At 41.0% G+C, this 23,756-nt stretch overlaps 1 protein-coding gene across 5 annotated transcripts in view; it reads left to right on the forward strand.

Annotated features, from left to right (window-relative positions):
• Positions 1–23,756, forward strand: part of tbc1d22a (TBC1 domain family, member 22a) — a 182,422-nt gene that overhangs the window by 18,922 nt on the left and 139,744 nt on the right. For all 5 annotated transcript variants that reach the window (XM_037760159.1, XM_037760157.1, XM_037760156.1 and 2 more), the window contains exon 6: positions 23,218–23,288. In XM_037760159.1, coding sequence (XP_037616087.1) covers positions 23,218–23,288 — 71 coding nt within the window. The remainder of the gene's footprint in view (positions 1–23,217; positions 23,289–23,756) is intronic.

Below are 23,756 nucleotides of genomic sequence, written 5' to 3' on the forward strand. Positions count from 1 at the left end.
CAAGAAACGCTTTATTTTTCTCATATCGGCTGTGCTCTGTTTGAGCCCAGTCTGCTCTGATTGGTCAGCTGGCCCACTGTTGTGATTGGTGAACAGCACCAAACTCTTCGGACTCCGCTCTAACCAGCTTGTTTGAGGGCGTGCCAAACTAGGTGCTAAGCAGGTATTATGCAGATGTGTTACTTGGTGACATCATCACGTTACAGAAGAAAAGGGGGGACTTCAAGCAAGGTGTTTCAGGCAGTTCAGGAGCAGTGTTTAACAAAGAGTAACTCCCTTTGGTATGGACTTTGGGCTTTGTAACTTTGCAGCCCTTTTACATGCACAAAAAACGATATTACACCCTAAAGGAAATGGAATGTAAAGGATGTGGTCCTTCAGTGTTTTTTGTGTGTTTATGCTGCATTGTGTGTGTATATATGAGCCTGACAGAAGGGGAGCATGAAGTGAGACCAAGGGAGAGAATTAAAAAAGTGCAGTGCTTAGCAAGAGAATGGGTTATGTGCCTGTCTAAATACCCTAAATATGCTAAATACAAAAAGAGTGTGTCGGAGATATTTCAGTGCAGAAATGAAACAGTTTAAATACCGTAGCCTCCATTCTCAAATAGTGGCTGTGGTCTTAATTTGCCACAACTGAAGAGGCTACCAGGCATTCATTTGAGACAGGCTATTATTAGAAGCAAGCCTTTATTCAGATCCTCTTGTATAAGTATACTTAATCATATTTTAGTAAGAATCTCCTCGGTTTTCTAATCTGCTCTGTTTCTGCTGTTTGCTGTAAAATGTATGCTCAACACTTCCTCATCTGTTTCACATCCAAAACTGTACAGTGTTTCAGAAGGTATAATCCTATTACTGGGAGGCTTTATTCTAAGACATTTTCAGTATAGACAGACTGACACTGGATTTTTGAAGCGGATACTGATATAGATATTTGAGAGTTTAAAAAATCTGCTAACAATATGTCAGCCAATGTTAGTGTACATACATTTGGTTATTACATTTTTAACTTTCTTAGCTCTCTGATGGACAAACTATGTAGCTGAGAGCCTGAGACACTCTCTAAATGGCCTAAAACATATCTTTGGCATATCTGTACAGACATTTCTTGAGACTTATCAGCTAACATATTTGCCAACAATTAGAGCTTAGATTCTCAACCTGAACCCAGTTGGGCCCGGCCTGATCCGCCGGGTTCGGGCCCCGATGTAACTTCTCAAAATTCCCTCAGGCTTGACTCGAGTTGGGTTCACAGAAATTTCCAGAAGTAGGGCTGCACTGAATAGTTAGAAGCTTCATTCACAACGTCGACATTCAAATCTAAATCAACATTCTAATCTAGTTTTTGCATATCTATTCAGTCTGTTTAAACCTGGTATTTCTGCACAGTTGCAGATCCAGTGGTGGCTGCGTAGGATAGTTCCTGACTCCCGTGATCCAAACTTTTTCAATAACTCCAGAGCGTTGTAAAGTAGGGATGTCACGATACCAGAAATCTAGTCGTAGATTTTTTTAAAATATTGCCTATATATTATTTTTAATGGAAATGTGCTTTATTTTATCTGGCTCGGGCCCAAAACTGCAGATATGATTCAAGCTCAGGTCGGGCTTGGACAGAAAACTATGTAGGTTCATGTAGGGTCAGGCCTAAATTTGTTTTTCTTCTCCATCATATCTCTACCGCCAACACCCATCTATTTACAATAAGATAATATTGGCTGATATATATATATATATATTGGCTCGGCTGATTTATCGGTCAGGCTTGAATTTGCAAAATTCCCCTGAATTATGTGCATTTAAACACTCCGAAATTCCGCAGTACATTTGTTATGTTATTAATGATAAATGATAATCACATTTGCATTGCCGCCGATAGATTATCTAGACCAGTATGTTAACCTGCATCCACAAATCATCTTCTGTCGACAGACATAGCCGACTGGTTTACAATTTGAATGAAAGTGTGAGTTTGTACCACTGCTTTAGTTGCCACATGTAGATTACTCTGAGGTACACACACACACACACACACACACACACACACACACACACACACACACACTAGGAGCATTGGCTAAGATCCTAAAATGTAAATGCTGGGTTTCATCATTAAGTTTGAACGGCCTTAGTCAGCACAGCGCTTCACCTCTACGTGTGATCCCCTTGAAAACTTTTTGCAAACAAACTGGTTGACATGTAGTCAGCGTTAGTCAGCAGCGGTTTGCGGCCCGCTCGGGCAGAGTGTACCCTGTACATCAGCAGAGTGTCTCGAGGTGTCAGTCCCCATTAGGGCCTGCCAGGCATCACAAGCCGTCTGTCTAAATTTAGTTTAGTCTATGCACCATGATTAGATAGCCCAGAACGGGCGAGCCACGCTGCCGGCTGCTGGCAGCATGAAAGATGAACTTCATTCACGGGACATAATTAAGTGAAGGATTGGGGAGGGGGGGTTGATGAGGGGTGATAGGGGAGGGGGAGGGATAGGGGCAGATAAGATAAGATGAAACTTTAATGATCCCCGTGGGGAAATTGGGTCATTGTAGCAGCAAAGAATGGGATATAGATGAGAATACAAAAAAAAGAAGGAAAAAAAAGGAATTGCCACCATCTGAAGGAAGCCTACTGTAACACAATATTCCTGGGACAAAAACAAATAATATCATTGTTTGCGAGTAGTAAAAATAGGGCTGTGTATTGGCAAGAATCTGGCAATACAATACGTATCTCGATACAGGGGTAAAAATGTAATACATTGCCATATATTGCGATACTGTAAGTAAGGCGATATATTGAATTTTTTTTAATCTAATTTTGGGAAAACTGTCATAGTATAAAGAACACACCACCATATGCATAGAATGTTTTTTATGCAATCAGAACAGTGGGATCTGCATTTGCATTTATCACAGTCCCTGTAACATCCAACATCACAGAACTACTTTCAGAGGGGACATACTCCGATCAGCCATAACATTAGGACATCACGGCACCCTGACTGGTCTGAGGCTATGCAGCCCCATACGCAACAAACTGCTCCTCACTGTGTGTTCTGACACCTTTCTATCAGAACCAGCATTAACTTGTTCAGCAGTTTGAGCTCCAGTAGCTCTTCTATTGGATCAGACAACACGGGCCAGCCTTCACTCCCCACGTGCATCAAGGACCCTCGGGTCTGACCCTGTCTCCGGTTCACCTTCCTTGGACCACTTCTGGTAGGTCCTGACCACTGCAGACTGGGAACATCCCACATGAGCTGCAGTTCTGGAGATGCTCTGACCCAGTCGTCTAGCCAGCACTATCTGGCCCTTGTCAAAGTCGCTCACATCCTTACGCTGGCTCATTTTTTCTGCTTCCATTACAAAGTTCAAAATGTTCACTTGCTGTCTAATATATCCCCCCCACTGCCAGGTGCCATGGTAACGAGATAATCAATGTTATTCACTTCCCCTGTCAGTGGTCTGAATGTTATGGCTGATCGGTGTACACTGGGAGGGCACATATCTTTGAAAATGAAATAAAGTATTGACTAAACTGTAAACTATTAATTAAGAATTAATACAGTATCACAAAACATAATATCGCGATATTTGTCTTTTTCAATATTTTCTACACCTCTAGTTAAGAGTCACTTTTAGACCTTGGTTTAGAAAGTTTAAGGTATGGATATGTCTCGTTTAAAATCCTGATGTAATTGCTTTCATATAGAGCATGTTACCATTTACATATTAACAGATTTTTGCAGAGGAAGATGACAAGACGGATTAAACTCCTTGTCCTCAAAGCGGAGGTCATTGTCCCCGCACGCTGTCGCTGACACATATACACTCATACACGTACCAGTGGACACTGTCAGCGGGGATGACGCCCCCTTATGTGGGAGAGAAACTCGACCGACTGTCCTTGAGCTCAGAGGAAGAGGGGGGCTGGGATGATCCATCGGTCGGTTCCTCACTTGAATGGTGTAATTAATTGCGGAGGCAGCCATGTTTTTGGGCCAAGCCCCCCGACATGTCAGGACTGCCAGTCTCTGGAGTCCACAGGTGTGTTTGTTGCAGTCTGACCGTGTTGGTCAGTGTGTGACTGTCTGATGTTTGCTAAAATGATCGACTGATATAGCATTATAGCTGCCTCCTCTTTGTGTTGCAGGCTTGTTAGTCTTGTCAGGGGGTGTAGCAGAGTGCAGCATAAAGTTTCACTGTGAAACTTTGCCTGTAGAAGAAGAAAACTGGATTGAATTGAAGGGAATAGATGGTGAAAAAAGGCAACAATATGCCTACTTTTTTCACTAGTTTTTCACACCTGTCAGTGTTTTATGTTTTTTTTTTTGGTCTGCCTAACTTGCCTTCATGATCTCCTTTGTACTTGCATCTTTAACATCCCTGTCAGTTTCCCTCTCTCTCTCCCCCTCTCCATTGAGCCTTGCGACAGGTTGTGATAGCGGTCTGTTTAGCATGTAAGGTCATGTAGAAGGTGATGACCTGTGCGTGTGCGAGAGCAGGGTGATTGATGTCAGGTTGATTTCGGCTAATTATTCCTGATGTCCTGAGGCGAGCCTGTCTGTCGAGTGAACCTGAACACAGCGCCCACTGAATGCTCAGCGTGGAGGGAGTTATTTCAGCTGGGAAACTGAGAACAAAAGCTTCCTGATTTAGTCAGTCCCTTCATGAGTTTCACTTCTTGTTAATGCAACATCTACTACAACTGCATTATTTGCAGATGGGTGGAATATTTTCACATAAGCTGCCAGATTGGAGAAATATGGTTGAATATTTAGCCAATTACTAGACTTTCCAGCATAACTCAAGCAAATCCAGAACCACTCTGATGATAGATGAACGTAAATACATAGAGCAACAGAATTAATCTGTGTTGTTTCCTCATGTGACCACTGTCATAATTCGTCATTGGTGTAGGATTGGTCAAAAGGGACTTTTAGCTCTTAGTTTAGTTCCTCTGGCTCCATAGTTCCTGGAACTTTTTGTTCAAAAAGGTCTATTATGCCGAATGCACACCAGAGCAGCGACGTAGCGCGGCCTGTGGCGAGCTGACATATATGTCACACGTGCTATGAAAAAATGTGTTTGCGTGATTAAGGAAATGGCCGCAGTAGCACTCGTGCGATGCGTGTGTGAGAGGCAGAGCCGCTTGTTTGAGGTGAGGGTGGGTGTGCTTGTTTGTGCGTGAGGCGCATCACTATTCTACTTAAGTAGTTGAAGTATATCGAGCGATTAAAATGCATGCCCCGGCTGCATAGAGTCTATACACCTGTGCCACCACCGGAAAAAAATAATCACAAAAGAAACTAGTACTACTCACTTGTGGTCAAACCATGTACAGTCTATGGTTTAAACTTTCTCGTGCATGCAGCTGAGAGCAACGCACTGCGCGTGTGTAGTTTAGTCCCGCCTTCCACCTCGTTCACTGGCCAGGAGGCCAGAAGGACATGTAGCTGCTCAGGCGCACAACGCTACTAAAACAAAACCAAACATGTGGACTATAGTGTGAGACGGATAATCGTTAGGAGGAGAGCTCAATAACGTTAGCTGTTAGCAGGCAGTGAGCAGCACATTATGATGCGATCAGGTTATATTCAGTAAAAAATTACTATTGTGCGAAGGTAAATTATACATTATCAATGATGCGTTCAAATGTAATCTTTTAAAATGTAGTTTTTGTTGAGAAACTTGAACAAATCCAGTTGTTTGAAGGAGATGTTTTCACAGCAATATAAAATAGATACTAGAGAAGGAATTATGACCTGTCTAACTTTCTAACACTAGCTCTAAGCAGCTTATAATGTTTTTATCTAAATCATTTTTTTAAATTTATTTTTCAAATAACCACCATAGATGACAACAACAAAGTAAAACGATAATATTTAGAATTTTTGACAGTTTATACTGACTTTGGTATGTTTTAAATTTTTCAGGATGGTTCCGAGACGGTGGTAAAAAGAGTTAGTGTGGAGCCTTGTATACCAGCTGCTAGAACAAAAGAAAACAACAACAAAAACGATTTATGACAAACTCATGCTACCATTTTGTTGCCTGTGCTACAAAATGTTCAACCTCTGTAGTACCGGTGCTATGTGCAAAAATTAAGTTAACGTCTAGCCCTGTCTATGGAAAGCTGCGATGGCCACTTACGAGCTCAGCGAGCTGCGGCCGTATGATTCTGCAGCGAAATGCAGCCAAACTAAATGTTGGGAAAAGTTTAACTTTTAGCGGCGAAGTGTGGCTAGACTACCTGCAGCCAATCAGTAAACAGAGTCCTGTGACTGCAGTGACGTGTTAACCTATGTTGTAAAGAATTTCTTCCAGCCTGAAACACATGAACACACCTCCCAGCCATAGAAAAGTGTATTTACTGCAATGAGCCGCACTTGGCCGCTGCGTGGTGTGAATTCGGCGTTAGTTGTTGATTAGTGATCAGTAACAGCCCGTGACATTTTTACTGCATGCCAACGAGGGGAAACAAATTCACAAATGCAACACTAGATGGTCTGATTTTCACATTTGTAATAGTTTTCAGCTGTTCAGTTTTCAGCTTCTAAACAAAACATATTATTTTTCTGCCTGCTCGGTGTTTAAAATTCAGGAGGAGGCAGGGTTTGTGGTTGATTTTGTGTGTTGTATCCACCGTAATGCATTTTTCCCCAGACTGTGTTTAGTGTTGTAGCTGCTTGCTCTATGATGGGCTGTACGTCACAACGCCACATTTTTACAGACTTCCTGCATATCTTGTTCTTTTTAATTTACTTCAAGACCAAGAGCTGGCATCTGACATCAAGCAGTTATTGCTGGATGGCAGAAATACTGCTGTTGCTATGGCGATGGCCCTTTCCCCTCTTCTCCTTCCTGGCAATTTATCCGTACTCTATCTTTTACTTCCCTTTTTTCATCAGTTGCTTTCCTTGTTTGTCTCTCTTTCTTCCTCTTCTTTTGTGTTTGCTCTTTGTGTGGTTATTATATGAGTCAAAGTCCACCTCACACATGTACTCCCACACATACTTATTGATCTATGAGCCATAAATAAACACCATAAATAATATACAAGAGCATACAAACACAAAGAAACTGTTAAGCAACAATGAGATCACAGGAAATACAATAACTGCCCGCAAGAATACACTCATACACTCACTTCCTTTCATTGCCTTGCTGGCTGTCGGTGTGTCTCTGCCCTCTGTTGGGGGTGCTGCAGCTCTTTGTTACACCTCCACCACCACTACAGTACACTTCTCCCCAACTGCCGTCGCCCTCACTGCAGCAACTACGGTCGGGAGGCCTGCTACTTTCCGCCACAGTTCGCCTGCTCCACACTCCGTAGCGCTACAATCCCGTTACACAGCAGCCACCATATGATAGGCTTACCATCAGCACTGTTTGCAAAGTTAATAGCCGCCATCAAAGTGGGAAGTGGCGATGTAATTCAATTTAACTCAGTCCTAATGCCTCATTTGAAAGCCCATGTCCATGTGTGACAATTTTAAAAAAGTGTGTGTCACAGGCTTAGAAAGTGTAGAAGAAGAGATAATGCAGCATTAGACTGTCTATGTAGGTAAAGCTCTGGGAACTCAGCAGAGAAAAAGTTTCCATGTGGATTCTCAGATGGTTTCTCTTTTATTCAATAGCACCTATTTGATGAAAGCTAGCGAGAGAAAAGAGAAGACACTGTAGGTTGTTCTCTATAAGTGTCCTATTCTTAGAAAGTGGATACTGTGAGAAATCTCCACGTCACAGCAGTTTGTTATTTCCCATTTTTCCTGCTTTGAAATTGCACTCCACTGTGTGTTCCTCGCAAGGTTCTAACAGTCAGTGGTATATGTATGCATCTGTGCATGAATGTTCGTGTGTGTGTGTGTGTGTGTGTGTGTGTGTGTGTGTGTGTGTGTGTGTGTGTGTGTGTGTGTGTGTGTGTGTGTGTGTGTGTGTGTGTGTGTGTGTGTGTGTGTGTGTGTGTGTGTGTGTGTGTGTGTGTGTGTGTGTGTGTGTGTGTGTGTGTGTGTGTGTGTGTGTGTGTGTGTGTGTGTGCGCGCGCGCGCTGATTCCTAGCATGTCCCCAGGCAAAACACCTGACTTAATAAGGTTGGTCCAACCTCCAGCTGTCTCCTGTGTCAGTAGCCTCCCAGTTTGTCTGGCTTAGTTTATTCAGTTGTTACACGGTGGTCTTCCATGTGAATTTTTCATCCTTTTCTTTTCTACGAGAAGCTTGACTGAACAGACTTTCAGTCCTTACAGTCGGCACCTGTTCTCTGCCGGGCACTGGGAAGAGCTGCTTTCTGTGCAGGGGAAGTCATGTTGTGTCCAGTACCGACAGTTTTCACTTTTATCCTGCAATTCATTATCTATATGTAGGGATTTAAGAAAGGAGTGATGCCTCTAGGGCTGTCCTCAACCAAAGAAATTCTTAGTCGACTAACACTCAGACGATTTTGTCGACTAATTGATTAGTTGATTTAATCGACAGATCTGTAAAACTGAGTTTCTCCACGAAGAATCGCACAAAAACAGCACTTTAAATCTGTTGTTTATCAGAGATGTGCTCTTATGTTTCTAGAAAATCAGTCATTTAGTGTGAAAAAAGAATAAAAAATGACTAATGGACTTAAGAAAGACAAAAACGACCCATTAGTTGACTAATTATATTTACTATAATATTCATCACTATGTTTTCATTAGTGTATAATCAACTGAAACTAAGAATTCTTGTGTTTTCGTTAGCTTAGAATGAGCCTGTCCGTGTTGCTCCACCATGTTTTTCTACAGTAGCACAGAATGGACGAACCAAAAACTGTCTCTAGAGAGAGTCTTTAGTGTTTTTTACGTTACCTAAAGGCCACCGTGGTTCTCCGACACGCTTGTGAAAACGAGTTGTTTTTATGTTAAGGATGAACTCTGAGCGAGGCGAACGCCGTTACCACGGTTTTGCACTCTGCGACTCACGTTACCGCAGTCTTGGAAAAGGAGTGAGCGGAAGGGTACTTGGTTGGTTGCAATCTGTTACCAAATCCTACACACTGGACCTTTAAAGTTAACATTAAGGTTAACCGGGAAGTAAGCTATAACTTAGTGTGAATGTAAAGACCAGATATACAAAATGATTTATATCAAGCTCAGGGTTTGATTTCATGTATCACCATACCAAATGACTCAAAACCAACAAATCACAAGACAGTGAAATATGCAGTTTTAAATTTTTATCGTCTGTTAATCAACTGATGAGTTTATGAAATGTCAGCAAAGTCCAAGTGACAGCTTCAAACTGATTGCTTTGTTCGACGAACGAACAGAACAATTTACAATTTACAAAAGAACAAGACTCGGTCCAAACCCAGTATATGTCTGGACCGTTTATGGTCAGTCTGTGAATTTGTGGCTAAATTGTTACACCGCTAGTCAGTGGTCATGTCTATTATGTTTTGTGAACAGTTTTTTTCCACTTCTATCTTAATGTTTGATTGAAACTTATAATGAAGCAAATGACATTCAGTAATAGTAAATGGTAACATTTACTAGTCAGTATATTATACATTTTATACAAGGTGAAAAGGTATTAGCATGACATACAGTATTCAAGGTTAAAAGTATTTCAGTTTTTTATTAAAGCATGTGTATCAAAAGCATTCATCATATAAGTGGTGTGTAACAATATATACACACTAAGTGAACGTTTATGTCATCACTGACGTTGTTGCTGCCGTATTTATTCCTAGATGGAGTGTTGATGGAGCAGCTCCAATGTTAGCATAGCCTGGCACTGATCGATCAGAACTCCATTCAGAAAACAAGCATTTTAAAAGTTGTTTGCTTGTTGTGTTGCAGACAGACCTGACAAAACATGAATTCAGATTTTTTACAAATCAACATCATAATGTCGTTATTTCGGCATCATTTTGATTCGTTCATTGATATTAAATCACAGCACAGTCTGTTTATTTTGGGCTCATACTGCAGTAGCGATGTGTGGCTTGCTAGATACAGATACAGTATGTGAATACAGCTTGCCGCTGGGTGACGTTATGAACCCAGACACAACGGCGCTATATGTAATGATACATTTAACCACTGACATGCTCCCCAGAAAACCTAAACACAGAACTGTTTCTCCGCCTTTTCATTTTGAAAGAGCAACGACCAATGAGGAAACTCCAACAGTCGGCCGACCAATCCTGTAACTTCATCACTCAGTCAGTCAGTCAGTCAGTCAGTCAGTGACAGACTTTTGCGTTTTTTTTGGCTGGCCCTCTGCGGTCCAGCCAAAAATGAAAATATTTACATTTGCCAAACTGAAACCAGTGTATTTTTGTTTAAAACATTACTTAATTGATTAATCGGTTCCTGATTAATTTATTTGTTGACTGGCTTATTGAATAGGCTGTTTAAGTGTAGAGAATAACATACGCCTTTTATAGGCAAGAAAAAAACGTTTGAATATTTGGATGGATGGATGTTTTTGTTTGTGTGTGTACATGTCTTCCTATTAGCATTACTGTTTAACTGAATTGCACAACTACCGGTTGCACTGTGGTTGCTCATTATCCTTTGAATCTGCACTGGTTTCATTTAGCTTATTAATGAGTTATTTTTTAGAACAGCTGAAAATGTGTTCCTTCCAATAGAACCATTACCTGTAAAAGTAACATAACGGACATTCAAAATATCTACATATTCCCTCATAAAACTTTTGCTTAAAAAAAAAAAATGTCACCAGGTCAGATATTTGGAACCTGTTTCATCTGAATCAGTTAACGCCGCAAGGCAAGCCTCAGGGAATTGCCTATGCAAGTCTGTGTTATAGCCCACAAAAGAACACACACACACACATTGTCACACCTGTACACTCATCTTGGCTCGGTGTCCTCTCCCAGCCATCTGGGCCATCCATCAGGCCTCCTGAGCAGGTATAATCCAGGGGGGAGTATCTTTTTACAAGAGTCCCATTAGTTTACGAGCCGTCTGCTCCCCGGCGCCATCACTTTGTCCTCTAGATGAGTTAGACCGTTCAGGACTCTCTCACTGCATTCAAGGTTTATAGGAGGGGAGCTTAACTTTTTAATAAACTGCATGATAAAGGTGTCTGTCCTGATTGTATTGTTTTTCTGACCTCACTGGCGAAATGGCTTCAGATGACACAGGGACAACGCCTGCAACAAGGGAAGAGTGGATGGCATTTACCTAGTGATATTATCACACAGGTGGCACACATTGTAATAGCATAGAAGTACTTGTGAGTGTTCTGACTTTTGCATTTTGCAGTGAAGCATATATTTAAAAGCAAAGAGATAAAATGAGTTTAGATGGCAGTACATGTGAAAACCTGGATTTGCTGAGGTAGCTCCCGCTACAGAATACAAACCCCAGCTTTGGCGGGTGTGTGGTGTTCATGTGTACCTTGTGGTGTTTTGCCCCAGTGGTCGCGCTCCGTCTGAATGATGCCTGAATAGTGCATGGCTTCGGCCCGCCAACCGTCTTCCCTCCTTCTCCCGTCAGCTCCCTGCTCAGCCAGCACTGACTGACAGCGCTTCTCGCTGTCTTCCATTCTTCTTACCGGCCTTCCTACAGAACCGTGCACACTGGCAGGTAGACTGACTGACGGGCAAGTAGACAGGCAGACATGGAAGAGGTGCTGGAACACACTATCGCATACACACTTACAATCACATATACACACACTCTCATACTTACTCCATTTGATTTTTTTTACAACACAACCACCTCATGGTTGCTTATAGTGAGAGCTTCTGTCGGCCAGTTAAGCTCCTATAGCTTCTGTGTCACTCAGGAAGCAAACAGTCCTTTTGAATGCATATATCCCGGACGGTGAACTGGGGACTCCCGTCAACCAATATCTGTTGTGCTCCTGCAGCTGGTACACCGCTGCATGCGAAGCACAAATCTTGTCAGTTAATGGTTAATAATCGGTTAATGAGGGTCGGTTATCGGTTAAGAAAATTTTTCAAAATGAGCATCCCTAATCCACGTTATAGAGCTGCAACAATTAGTCAAATCAATTAGTCGATCGACGGAAAAATAATCAGCAACTATTTTGATAATCAATGAATCATTATTTTTTCAACGGCAAAGAATGAGTTTCTGTACTGTTGATCAAATAAAACACGCAAGTTAAACACATCACCTTGGGCCTCGGGATATTATAACGGACATTTTTCTCTATTGGGCAGATGAATCTTTAGTGAAATTTGCAGCTTGATTGGCCATCGTTATTGGTCGATATTCAGTAAAAAATAGGCAATAAGGAGATCGTTCACTGGCCAGATGCTGCACATGTGGTTGCTGGGCACAGCTAAAGTGTGTGAGATACTCTGCAGGAGGAGAGCTATACCGTTAGCTGTTAGCAAGCCGATGGGCAGCACACTCCTTGGCTAAATAACGGAGCTATCAGTCAGGCTTATTTAATGGCGGCCTGTGGGCCGAATCCGGCCCTTTAACATCCTCAAACCGGCCCTTTGATATAATATGAAAAACAAGTATTTTAAAAAAGAATACGAATTTCTTCCAATAAGAGAGTTTACTTACCTTCATCAATGTTACCACTCCGTCTATTGGTTAATATCCTATCATACTGTTAATAGCAATATCAATGTTTTATTTAAATAACCTGCCAACATAACACAAGTTTATGGGTGTTTACATTGTTTGATAATTAGAAGATCATCATTTTATTAGTAGGCTAATTATCCCATTCAGTAGTTATGTCTTGTCAAGCACAAATATTTATTGTGTTAAAAATATTTTTTTCCCATACTGATTAAGCTGTGGAATTGTAGACTTTTTTGAGTCAAACTGAGAAGAAGATGTTAAATGCAACATTGTGTTTATTAAAACAATAATCTACTACTTTGCAGATCATGAAATATAAATGTCCGGCCCCTTGGCACCTCACTGTTTCTCAAATCTGGCCCTTCTATACAAAGTAATTGAATACCCGTCTTAAGTAATATTTACAACTTTTAGCTGTTATCCCTGCTGTCTAGAACGTATACACCATTCTCTCCTCTCTGTCCCGTCCTGTCATTACAAACATGTCTGAACAAACTGCGGACACTGGACTCACCAAAGGAGACATTATTACAAATGTCAGTGTGATTTCCATCGAGGTTTTCTTACTTCTTTCGTCTAATTTTTTTTTATGTAGCCCAAAATGTTAAAGAAATAATGGTGTGACCCACATGTAAGTGGTTCAAGTCCCCATGCAGCTGAGAGAATCTGGGCCAGAGAGGTGAATAAGACACATTCTCTTCTCCCTCAGCAAGTACAGTACAGTTGAGGCACCCAACCCCACCTGCTTCACTGGAGCTGCTGTCAGCAAAGACACGAGTGACTGCGGTGGGGAAATTCACATTGTGTTAATTTGACATGACCTTCCGTCGCTTTGTCACTACTCTCAAGCTGCCGTTTATATAGTGGTGTAAGAAACATCGATACACATGAGTATCGCAATATTATGCTTTCTGATACTGTGTCGATTCTCCAAAACACTGTATTGATTTTTAATTAAACTGGCGTCAGTTTTAAAATAGAGTGGATTTACTGGCATCATAAGAAACTAGAAAACCTAATGAATCTGTTGGGACTAGGGATGTCAAGATACCAGAAATCTAGTAGTCGATACCAATACCAGTGAATTTCCATGATTCTTGATACCAATTCGATACCACGGTAAAAAAACAAAAACACAACAACAATGAATCCCATGTAATTCAACACGCACTCTTTTATTAAAAACATTTGAACATTACAAAAAACAGACGCATGTAGCCTTTAAGTAATAAATAAAAAGAATTGACCCATTTTGTTCATTTTGGCGTATCAGCGGCATGTTATCAATCGATAGTCAGATGACGGAAACTACATACTGTCTGTGAATGCTTCTGGTCCGTCAGCTCAGAGTAGCAGGAGCAGGAGGCAGAGGATTTGTTGTTGAAGTGAAAGCACTACGCACCTATTTGGCAATATTTCATGTTTAATCCCAATGCTATAAGGGAACCATAACATTAATGAGGTAATCGACGTGAGGCGGATGGAGCCGTCACAGCCGGTGTGCACGGAGTAGCGGTGCCAGATAGACCTTTGACCTCTGACCTCCAGATGTGTGAATGTAAATGGGTTCTATGGGTATCCACGATTCTCCCTTAACAGACACGCCCACTTTATGATAATCACATGCAGTTTTTTGAATGCAGTACACCTGTTGTTTTTGCCTATTCTAAATAGGTGTGGTTCTTTATACTATTACAGTTTTCCTAAATTAGATTTGAAAAATCAATATATCATCTTGCTTACATTATCGCAATATATGAATCATTCACCCCTATATCATGATCGTATCCCCAGATTCCTAGCCAATAAGCAGCCCCAGTTTTCTAATACAATCGGTTTATCTTGGCTGGTTAAGTAAGTTACAATGAAATACAAAAACAATATTTAGTCCTATTTTGCCCTCTGAATGTTTCAAGAAGTCATTGAGCATTCATTACCTCCGAGGGTCCCACATCAGAGCAGCTGTTGTGGGGTGTTCAACAGAAGGTACATGGTGTCCTAATCACCCCCCTGTGGTCCCCAGCTTAACTCCAGCCAAGACAAAGTGCACCCCTGTAAGTTCATGCATAATGGAATACAGTAGAGGAAACACTAGCAGCGGTTGTCCTGAGTTGCTAATGTTACAGGTGTTTTACATGCCGGTGAGGAATCTAGCTTCCTCCAGGGTTGGGGACCGTCTCTCCAGACCAATCCCCTGAGGTCTGTGCCTGCCAGCATGATAAAACACCCACAAAATTTCATCCAACAATACTGATCACACTAATTCCAAAAGCATGTATATAATAATGTGATATTTTTATTGGTCCCACAAGGGAAATTCTGTTTTTCACTTGCCCCGCTTGCACTTTTTATATGTACACTTTGAAATGATTGCCTGTGGGGTGAATTGACTGTAAATTGCTTTAATGAGTTGTCTCTACATTGTTCTGTAGAGACCTGTTAAAGGAATGTCTTTACAGCTTCAATTAGCAGTTGTACAGATTACTATGTTTAGAGGGGAGTGACACATTTGTCAGCTTGAAATGGGGCTTGTTTGCATTGTTAACTTGGGAAACTGACAGGCACAGCTAGTCCCTCGTCGCCTCCGGGACAGTTGCAGATATATATTTTTTTCACCCACATTGTGACAAGTGCCCGCTGAGCAAAAAGAAAAAACCCAACAGATTACTTTTCGAAAATGTCACGAAATGCCTTTAATTTATTCCAGTGGAGCTATGGGCCCGGCTGTCTCATTCATAATGCACAAGAGATGCCCCAGAGAGTCAGATATGCTTTCTGAGAGATGAGCTAGCCTCCCACTAATTAAACGACTCTGCAATTTAGCCTGTACATCAACGGTGCTCATGTTGGCCTCTCCGTCTCTGCCACTGTGGGGGTAACGGGAGTCTTATTCCTCAGAAATTATTTCTCTGAAATTGGAGCTGAGATGAGTATAGCTTATATAGCAAGCATGTAGGAAATGGACAGCATTTCCTCTGAGAGTGTATTTGCATTAGAATAAAGCATCACACAGAGTCTATTTCACAGATGGATTATGGATTACATATTTTTCTTATGCAGGTGTCCTCTCAAAGCAGCCCAGGACTAATTCAGATGTGTGAAACTAGAAGAATATGATAGAATATACTATTGTCCTTTGATGTACTGTACCAGTGCAGTGCATCAGTACTACCTGGGTCTATAATGGATCCGGGCTCACATTGGGATTCTGCAGTGGTCCGTCTCTCTGCTGGAGTGTTTGGAAGACGGCGATTTTCAGGAGCAGAGGCTGCTCGTGCACTTTTCTGTATATGATGTATGGGCCTAACGGGCACATCAGCTTGTTCTGCTGGCCACATGGCGCCAAGTAAATATTTGCCCCTTGCCCTTCCCGCTCACTTCTACCCACACACAAACTTCACTTCAGCGCACACGTTCCTTCTTTCCTGCAATACAAAGTGTTTAACCAAAGGGGACAGGGCTTATCTGGAGATCACTGCAGTATCAGGATGTAAAGACCATTAACTAAACTTGTGCCTCACGTCCTTTCACCCCCTCCTCTCTTTAACCCCCCTATGGTGAGATTAATGCCGGGTGGGAGAAATATAACATAGTTTAATTAAGCCCGAGCCCACAAGATTCATGGACTCATTTCTTTGTCTGACAGTGCAAATGAAGGTTCAAAAGGTGCAAGGCAAGAGGAGAGACACCCTCCACTAGCTGTTAGGAGAGTAATGAATGTAGAGGTGCACATAGGAGAACGATTTCACCCTTAAAGTCTTGCACTTTGTCGTAAGCACGTTCTGCATAACTTCACTGCGGTTGTATAGCTCTACATGTGTAAAAGGTAGGCGTCATTGCGAGCATTCATACACACAAACCGGTACTGACAGCAGAGATTCAAAGATGTAAAAAAATCATCCGGGAGTATTGCAACGGGGAGCTGTGGAAGCGGATGCAAATTTGTAAATTTTATGCACATATGCTTTGACGCAATCGATTGCCACAGCTCATGAATTAGTCTTTTATGAGTCTGTGAAAAAAAGGTTGTACTTTAACAAACCACAACCGGAATGGAAATGATTTCAGCACCACAGAGGACCACAGTGCCAATCAATCTTGTCAATCAATATTGTATTATACCATGTCAGTAACATGAAAGTATTGCTTGAGTGTTCCCCAATAAAACAGAAATGATTTGTTAAAGGAGCGCTCCAATTGATTTAGCACTGAACTCTTATGGTGTCATGTTATGGAAAGTTAAAAATGGTCAAAATCGATGCAACAGAAATAGGGCTGTCAGTCGATTAAGATATTTAATCTCGATTAATCGCATGATTATCCATAGTTAATCACGATTAATCGCAAATTAATCTCACATTTTTTATCTGTTCAAAATGTACCTGAAAGGGAGATTTGTCAAGTATTTAATACTCTTATCAACATGGGAGTGGACAAATATGCTGCTTTATGCAAATGTATGTATATATTTATTATTGGAAATCAATTAACAACACAAAACAATGACAGATATTGATCCAGAAACCCTCACAGGTACTGCATTTAGCATAAAACAATATGCTCCAATCATAACATGGCAAACTGCAGCCCAACAGGCAACAACAGCTGTCAGTGTGTCAGTGTGCTGACTTGACTATGACTTGCCCCAAACTGCATGTGATTATCATAAAGTGGGCATGTCTGTAAAGGGGAGACTTGTGGGTACCCATAGAACCCATTTACATTCACTGATCAGGAGGTCAGAGGTCAAAGGAACCCTTTGAAAACCTCTGTGCCAGTTTTTCCTCACCAAAATGTAGCGTAAGTTTGGAGCGTTATTTACATGGTTGTTACCAGTGAATTCAGGTTTTCTAGTTTCACGCGATGCCAGTATCTCTTCTGTGGCTTTAAAACTGAGCCCGCTACAACCTCAAAATCGCAAGTTGTGTTAATGCGTTAAAGAAATGAGTGGTGCATCTCAGCTGCGTCTCTTCTAGAGAATAGAGGTCTCGCCTATTTTTGACAGCAGCAGCAACAGACAGTGAAAGTGATCTATTGACTTTATATTAACATCATATCAGCTACATTACTACAGTTTTGATGTCTATCTGTAAAATATGTTACGGAGATGAAAAAGAGACCATGTGCTCTTGATGTTTCTGGTGTGTCCGAGGCTTTAAAATCTCTGTGTGTTCAGTTCTCAAGAGAACAAGCAGCAAAAATAACGGGTGATGGGAGGACTTTTATAGTGAAGAATGTAGGAAATGAAATGTGTTTATCCACCATTTTACAGCCACTTTTTGACCACTACACCCACACACCTTCAAGCGGGTAGCCCAGTTGTAATGGAAATGTTAATCCCTGCCGTGCCGGACTGATGTGCCGAGTAAAACCGAGTCGAGCCAATCCAGCGCATGTGTAAGGAAAAACCATATTTGATGTGTAAAATTGGTGGACTTCCCCTTAAAGTGCCTCATAGTGCCAATCTCAGAAAACTGGCAAATTGAATTTACAAGCACAGTCCTAACTGTGCCTGAAAGCTACAGATTCAGGGAGACTCAACAACTGTTCAGCTTTCCCTATGTCTGTACTCACCATACCTTAGTAGCAACACTTTCACACATTTTCTTCCACTTGTTGTAGTAGTCCTGAGGAGAGGGAAGGGGAAGGAGCAAAGAGACACAGACATAATCTGTGGAAAACCTGCAGCACCTTTTGCTTTACAACTTTTATGCTCTCTGTCATGTCTGAGAGAGTTCTTTTCATCTGTGCTTTTAAATGCGACTTGCTGCTGCACAGGTAACCTTGGGGTAATCGAAACCTTCCCACACTGTGGGGCTCTGGCTCCCTATAAACCAACAGAGCCGCGCTTTGCACTAGATCACTGTATTGAATTTCTATATAATTAAAGTCACTGGGGACAAGGCGAGGGAGAAATTTTAAGTGGAAGATGCACAGGAACTATAGTGAATAAATAGCTTCTCCCATCAGCTGAACAAGCTCTAATGCGTTTCACTCAATTTAGCCAATGGACTTAGCCCATTGCTGTTTAGCTGATTGTTATTTCCTATTCTGCTATCTGTCTTTGGCTCTCCATTGCATTTGCCTTGAAGAACTGGCAAGCCAGAGTCATTTGGAAGCTCTAATCAATATCGTTCACTCCGTGCGAAGGGCTTATCAATTACCAGCCTGTGCCTTGAATAAGAGTCGAGGAGGAATTTGGCTTATTCATTAGGTACAGTTGTTTCTTCTTTTTTTTTTACTCAGAAAAGTATATTAAGGCAGTGCCATTTCATTTGCACGGAAATCAATTTCCCCCTCTTCCCTTCACTCTTGGAATGCAGGTAAAACAGTGGCAACACAATTACAAGTGAAGAGATTTCCATTGTGTTTTTTAATGTTTGTCTCAGTTTCGCTGTGGCAACTCGTCTTGTTGAATGCTAATGGGGTGGGGGGGTTGTTGACTCGCAGGGCCCGGGCAGAGGGAGACTTATCTGTGAATAATGGATGAGTTAATGTTAGCAGGAACCTCCTGCGTCTAAAGAAATATTGCTGAAAAACGCACACTCATACATCTTGAATATCCTAAACTCGTAGACAAGGTCACTTCCCTCTAGGAACAGTTATTTAGATGAATAATATATATTGTGAAGAAAATGTGTCAGGAATTATCCATAAAGAATTGGCTAATATGTCATAGCCCAAAAGAAGGCCCAATGTGGGTCTGAATATCAGTTTGATTGGTAAATAATGAACTGGATGGAGACATCAAGGCATTAGTAAGGTCAAATTGTTACAGAAGCACTTCTCCAAAAAATAGCTTTAGCTCTATTTATGAACTCTTTTTAGTGCAAGGATCCTACACCACTGGTTCCCAACCTATTTACCTTGAAGCCCCCCCCCTACATGTATCTAAGAATAAATGAGCCCCCCCGTTGTATATTCTGACGTCATCCCCCTGAAAAATCATCGAACAAAATCCTCAATTTGAATAAGGTCATTCAGTTCATTAAATGAGTTAGTCTTGTTTTATTAAATCAACTTTCTTTAATGTATATAACTCCACCGTTTCATCAACAGAAATAAAGTGACTTAACTAACTAAATAACTTTTGGCGACATTGTGGGTTTCTATTTTAGATTTCAAAAACCAGGTTTGTGAAGACGGCCGGGGTTATGTTAAGGATGGCTCCAGTGCGTCATCAAGCCATGATTTCAGCCCCGCCTAAAAAATCCTGAACACAAAACTGTCAAAAACAGTTTAACAGTCTAACTCCACAATCCAGAACTACAATGTTCAGTCTTTGCACGTTTTCAGTAATTATTTTCCAACGTTTATAATGTGTTTAGAAACAAAACTCTGAATTTCCTTTACACGGCCTTTAAATAGTTTATAAACTGACTTTTTTATAAGTTATCCAGTAAGTGTGTTATTATGTGCAAATGTAATTTTGACAACCTCAGAGCAGATAAATCCCAGCCACCCCTGTGATCGGACCCCAGGTTAGGAACCACTGTCCTACACCTTCATTGTAGTCCAGTAATTATGTTGGATTCACTAGAAATAGGTTGAAATAGAAGACACAAGTTACTAAAGACCACAAGACAAAGCACCTTCTCTTGAGTCACTGTTGATCCTGCACCCGCCCATCCTCTCTTATGTGTGTGTGTTAGATTGAGACGGATATGGGTTGGATGTCTGTCTAGCAGCACCTAACATTAAGCCATTTTTTTCTGGGTCTCCATGGACCCAAAGGGAAGAACTACTCTCTGTCAATTTAAAAGTTCAATTTGCACCTCTCCACATTTATTTTACATTATAGCCTGCTGGATCTCCCACCCGGCCTGTGGAGAATCTAGTTAATAATCCACTTTTAACCCATCAGATGATTTCAGTGAAGTAAAAGGGAGAGGAAAGACGGGAAGTTTGGACAGCGAGGACACGGTTGGTTGGCTAGTTGGTAGATTGAATGATGTCCAAGAATGACTTATGATCCAATAATGGTTTGAAAATAGTTTTTTTATATGGATTCCTTTTATCGCAGTAAGGTTGTATTTGTTAGCATAAAAGGCCATGAAGTCAGAATTTGGGTTTGCATGCATCACAGCTGAATAAGTGTGGAATAATCATATCTCGGTTAAATATTCTGTTATTGTAGAATTTTTAGTGTTTTAACATGTCATCAACTTTATAATGAACAATGACAACATGGACCACACACTGCACTGGACTCAGCTAGGACACATTAATCATGGTGGAAGGCAGAGACAGAAACGGAGACAATTGAAAACGTAATATTGTTTTGGTTCTCAAGAAAGTCATTTTTTTTCAATAAAATGTGAATTTCAGGTGAAACTAATCTAGTGAAATACAAGGTATTTATCTCTTTCTTTTTACTTCCATCTCAATATCTCTTTGGCTGTTTATTGCGTCATTCTTTATCTGTCATCAAAAATATTCAAAACAAGGGAAGGAAATCGAGCTCGCTCTGACGCTGATGCCAATGTTGATATTTGAGATTAAAGTTTGAAACTTTCTGCACAGCTATACACACGTAGGCAAAATTGTTGGTACCCTTCCGTTAAAGAAAGAAAAACCCACAATGGTCACTGAAATAACTTGAAACTGACAAAAGTAATAATAAATACAAATTCACTGAAAATGAACTAATGAAAATCAGACATTGTTTTTGAATTGTGGTTCAACAGAATCATTTTAAAAAACAAACTAATGAAACTGGCCTGGACAAAAATGATGGTACCCCTAGAAAAGATGTAAAATAATTTGACCATAGGGACATGTTAAACTAAGGTGTGTCCTGTAAATAGCATCACAGGTGTCTTCAAACTTGTAATCAGTCAGTCTGCCTATTTAAAGGGTCAAAAGAAGTCACTGTGCTGCTTGGTATCATGGTGTGTACCACACTGAACATGGACCACAGAAAGCTAAGGAGAGAGTTGTCTCAGGAGATTAGAAAGAAAATTATAGACCTTCATGTTAAAGGTAAAGGCTATAAGACAATCTCCAAGCAGCTTGATGTTCCTGTGACTACAGCTGCACATATTATTCAGAAGTTTAAGGTCCACGGGACTGTAGCATACCTCCCTGGACGTGGCCACAAGAGGAAAATTGATGACAAATTGAAGAGACGGATAATACGAATGGTAACCAAAGAGCCCAGAACAACTTCCAAAGAGATTAGAGGTGAACTCCAAGGTCAAGGTACATCAGTGTCAGATCGCACCATCCGTCACTGTTTGAGCCAAAGTAGACTTAATGGAAGACAACCGAGGAGGACACCAAATCATAAAAAAGCGAGACTGGAATTTTCCAAAATGCATATTGACAAGCCACAAAGCTTCTGGGAGAATGTCCTTTGGACAGATGAGACAAAACTGGAGCTTTTTGGCAAGTCACATCAGCTCTATGTTCACAGACGCAAAAATGAAGCATACAAAGAAAAGAACACTGTACCTAATGTGAAACATGGAGGAGGCTCGGTTATGTTCTGGGGCTTCTTTGCTTCATCTGACACAGGGTATCTTGAATCTGTGCAGGGTACAATGAAATCTCAAGACTATCAAGGCATTCTGGAGCGAAATGTGCTGCCCAGTGTCAGAAAGTTTGGTCTCAGTTGCAGGTCATGGGTCCTCAAACAGGATAATGACCCAAAACACAGCTAAAAACACCCAAGAATGGCTAAGAACAAAACATTGGACTATCCTGAAGTGGCCTTCTATGAGCCCTGATCTAAATCCTATTGAACATCTGTGGAAGGAGCTGAAACATGCAGTCTGGAGAAGGCACCCTTCAAACCTGAGACAGCTAGAGCAGTTTGCTCATGAGGAGTGGGCCAAAATACCTGTCGACAGGTGAGGAAGTCTCATTGAGAGTTACAGAAATCGCTTGTTTGCAGTGATTGCCTCGAAAGGTTGTACAACTAAATATTAAGTTAAGGGTACCATCATTTTTGTCCAGGCCAGTTTCATTAGTTTGTTTTTTAAAATGATTCAGTTGAACCACAATTCAAAAGCAATATCTGATTTTCATTAGTTCATTTTCAGTGAATTTGTATTTATTATTACTTTTGTCAGTTTCAAGTTATTTCAGTGACCATTGTGGGTTTTTCTTTCTTTAACGGAAGGGTACCAACAATTTTGCCTACGTGTGTATATTGCAGTCTGGTGCTGGTCAAGCCCAGGCAATGAGAGAATAATCCAAAATCTACAAGGATAATACGCATTTTCGTCAAGGAAATCAGTTGATTAAAATATCTTTCAGTTCAAACCTCAGTTAGTTTTACTCTGGTCCAGAGTGTGTGGCAATCCCCTTTTTCATTATCAATATTATATACCGAGAAAACAAAACATACATTTTGTGGTTAAGAGATTTACTTGTCAGAAAGACTTTCCAGACTCTCTGGTGGAAAAACTTTGCAACTAAATTACCTCACACATATCTTTGGCATTTTTGTACTACAATCTGTTGTTATTTATTGACATACAGTATATGCCCATATGGACATATCTCTAATAAGATAGTATTGGTCATAACGTAATATCGGCCAATATTATCTACCTGACATTTATCGGTCGAGCTGTAGCTGTAAATCAAAGTCTCTGAGGTGAATCTGAAATGAACCCTCTGGTATTTTTGTTCTTGTTTTACAGAGGAGCTACGGAAACTCAGCTGGTCTGGAATCCCCCGACAGGTCCGACCGATAACGTGGAAGCTCCTTTCAGTAAGTTTCACTCACACACATGCTGTACATATGTACTGTACATTCCTACACCACCATTAAACCAAACACTGATTTGTGTAAAACATAAAAAACGCTTGGATACAGACACGCTTTAAGAAATACCTTTGTAACCTCATTCATAAACCTGCAAGAGATTCATCAAATGCACATACACTAGGGATGCTCATTTTGAAAAAAAAATGTAACCGATAACCGACCCTCGTTAACCGATTATTAACCGTTAACTGACAAGATTTGCTGCAGGAGCACAACAGATATTGTTTGACGGGAGTCTCCAGTTCAGCGTCCGGGAGCGTTAACTCAGCAGCTACGATGCTGCGTGTAGTGTCGCGGACATGCAGCCACTTTCCCAGTAAAAGTCTCCACCGCACATTTAGTTTAGTTTAGCAGGTTGTCAGCTGTGTGTCTGCCCGGCGTAACTTTAGTGAGTGGTCAACAAACAGTGTG

This window comes from Sebastes umbrosus, chromosome 23, assembly GCF_015220745.1.
Source record: "Sebastes umbrosus isolate fSebUmb1 chromosome 23, fSebUmb1.pri, whole genome shotgun sequence".
Taxonomy (NCBI): domain Eukaryota; kingdom Metazoa; phylum Chordata; class Actinopteri; order Perciformes; family Sebastidae; genus Sebastes; species Sebastes umbrosus.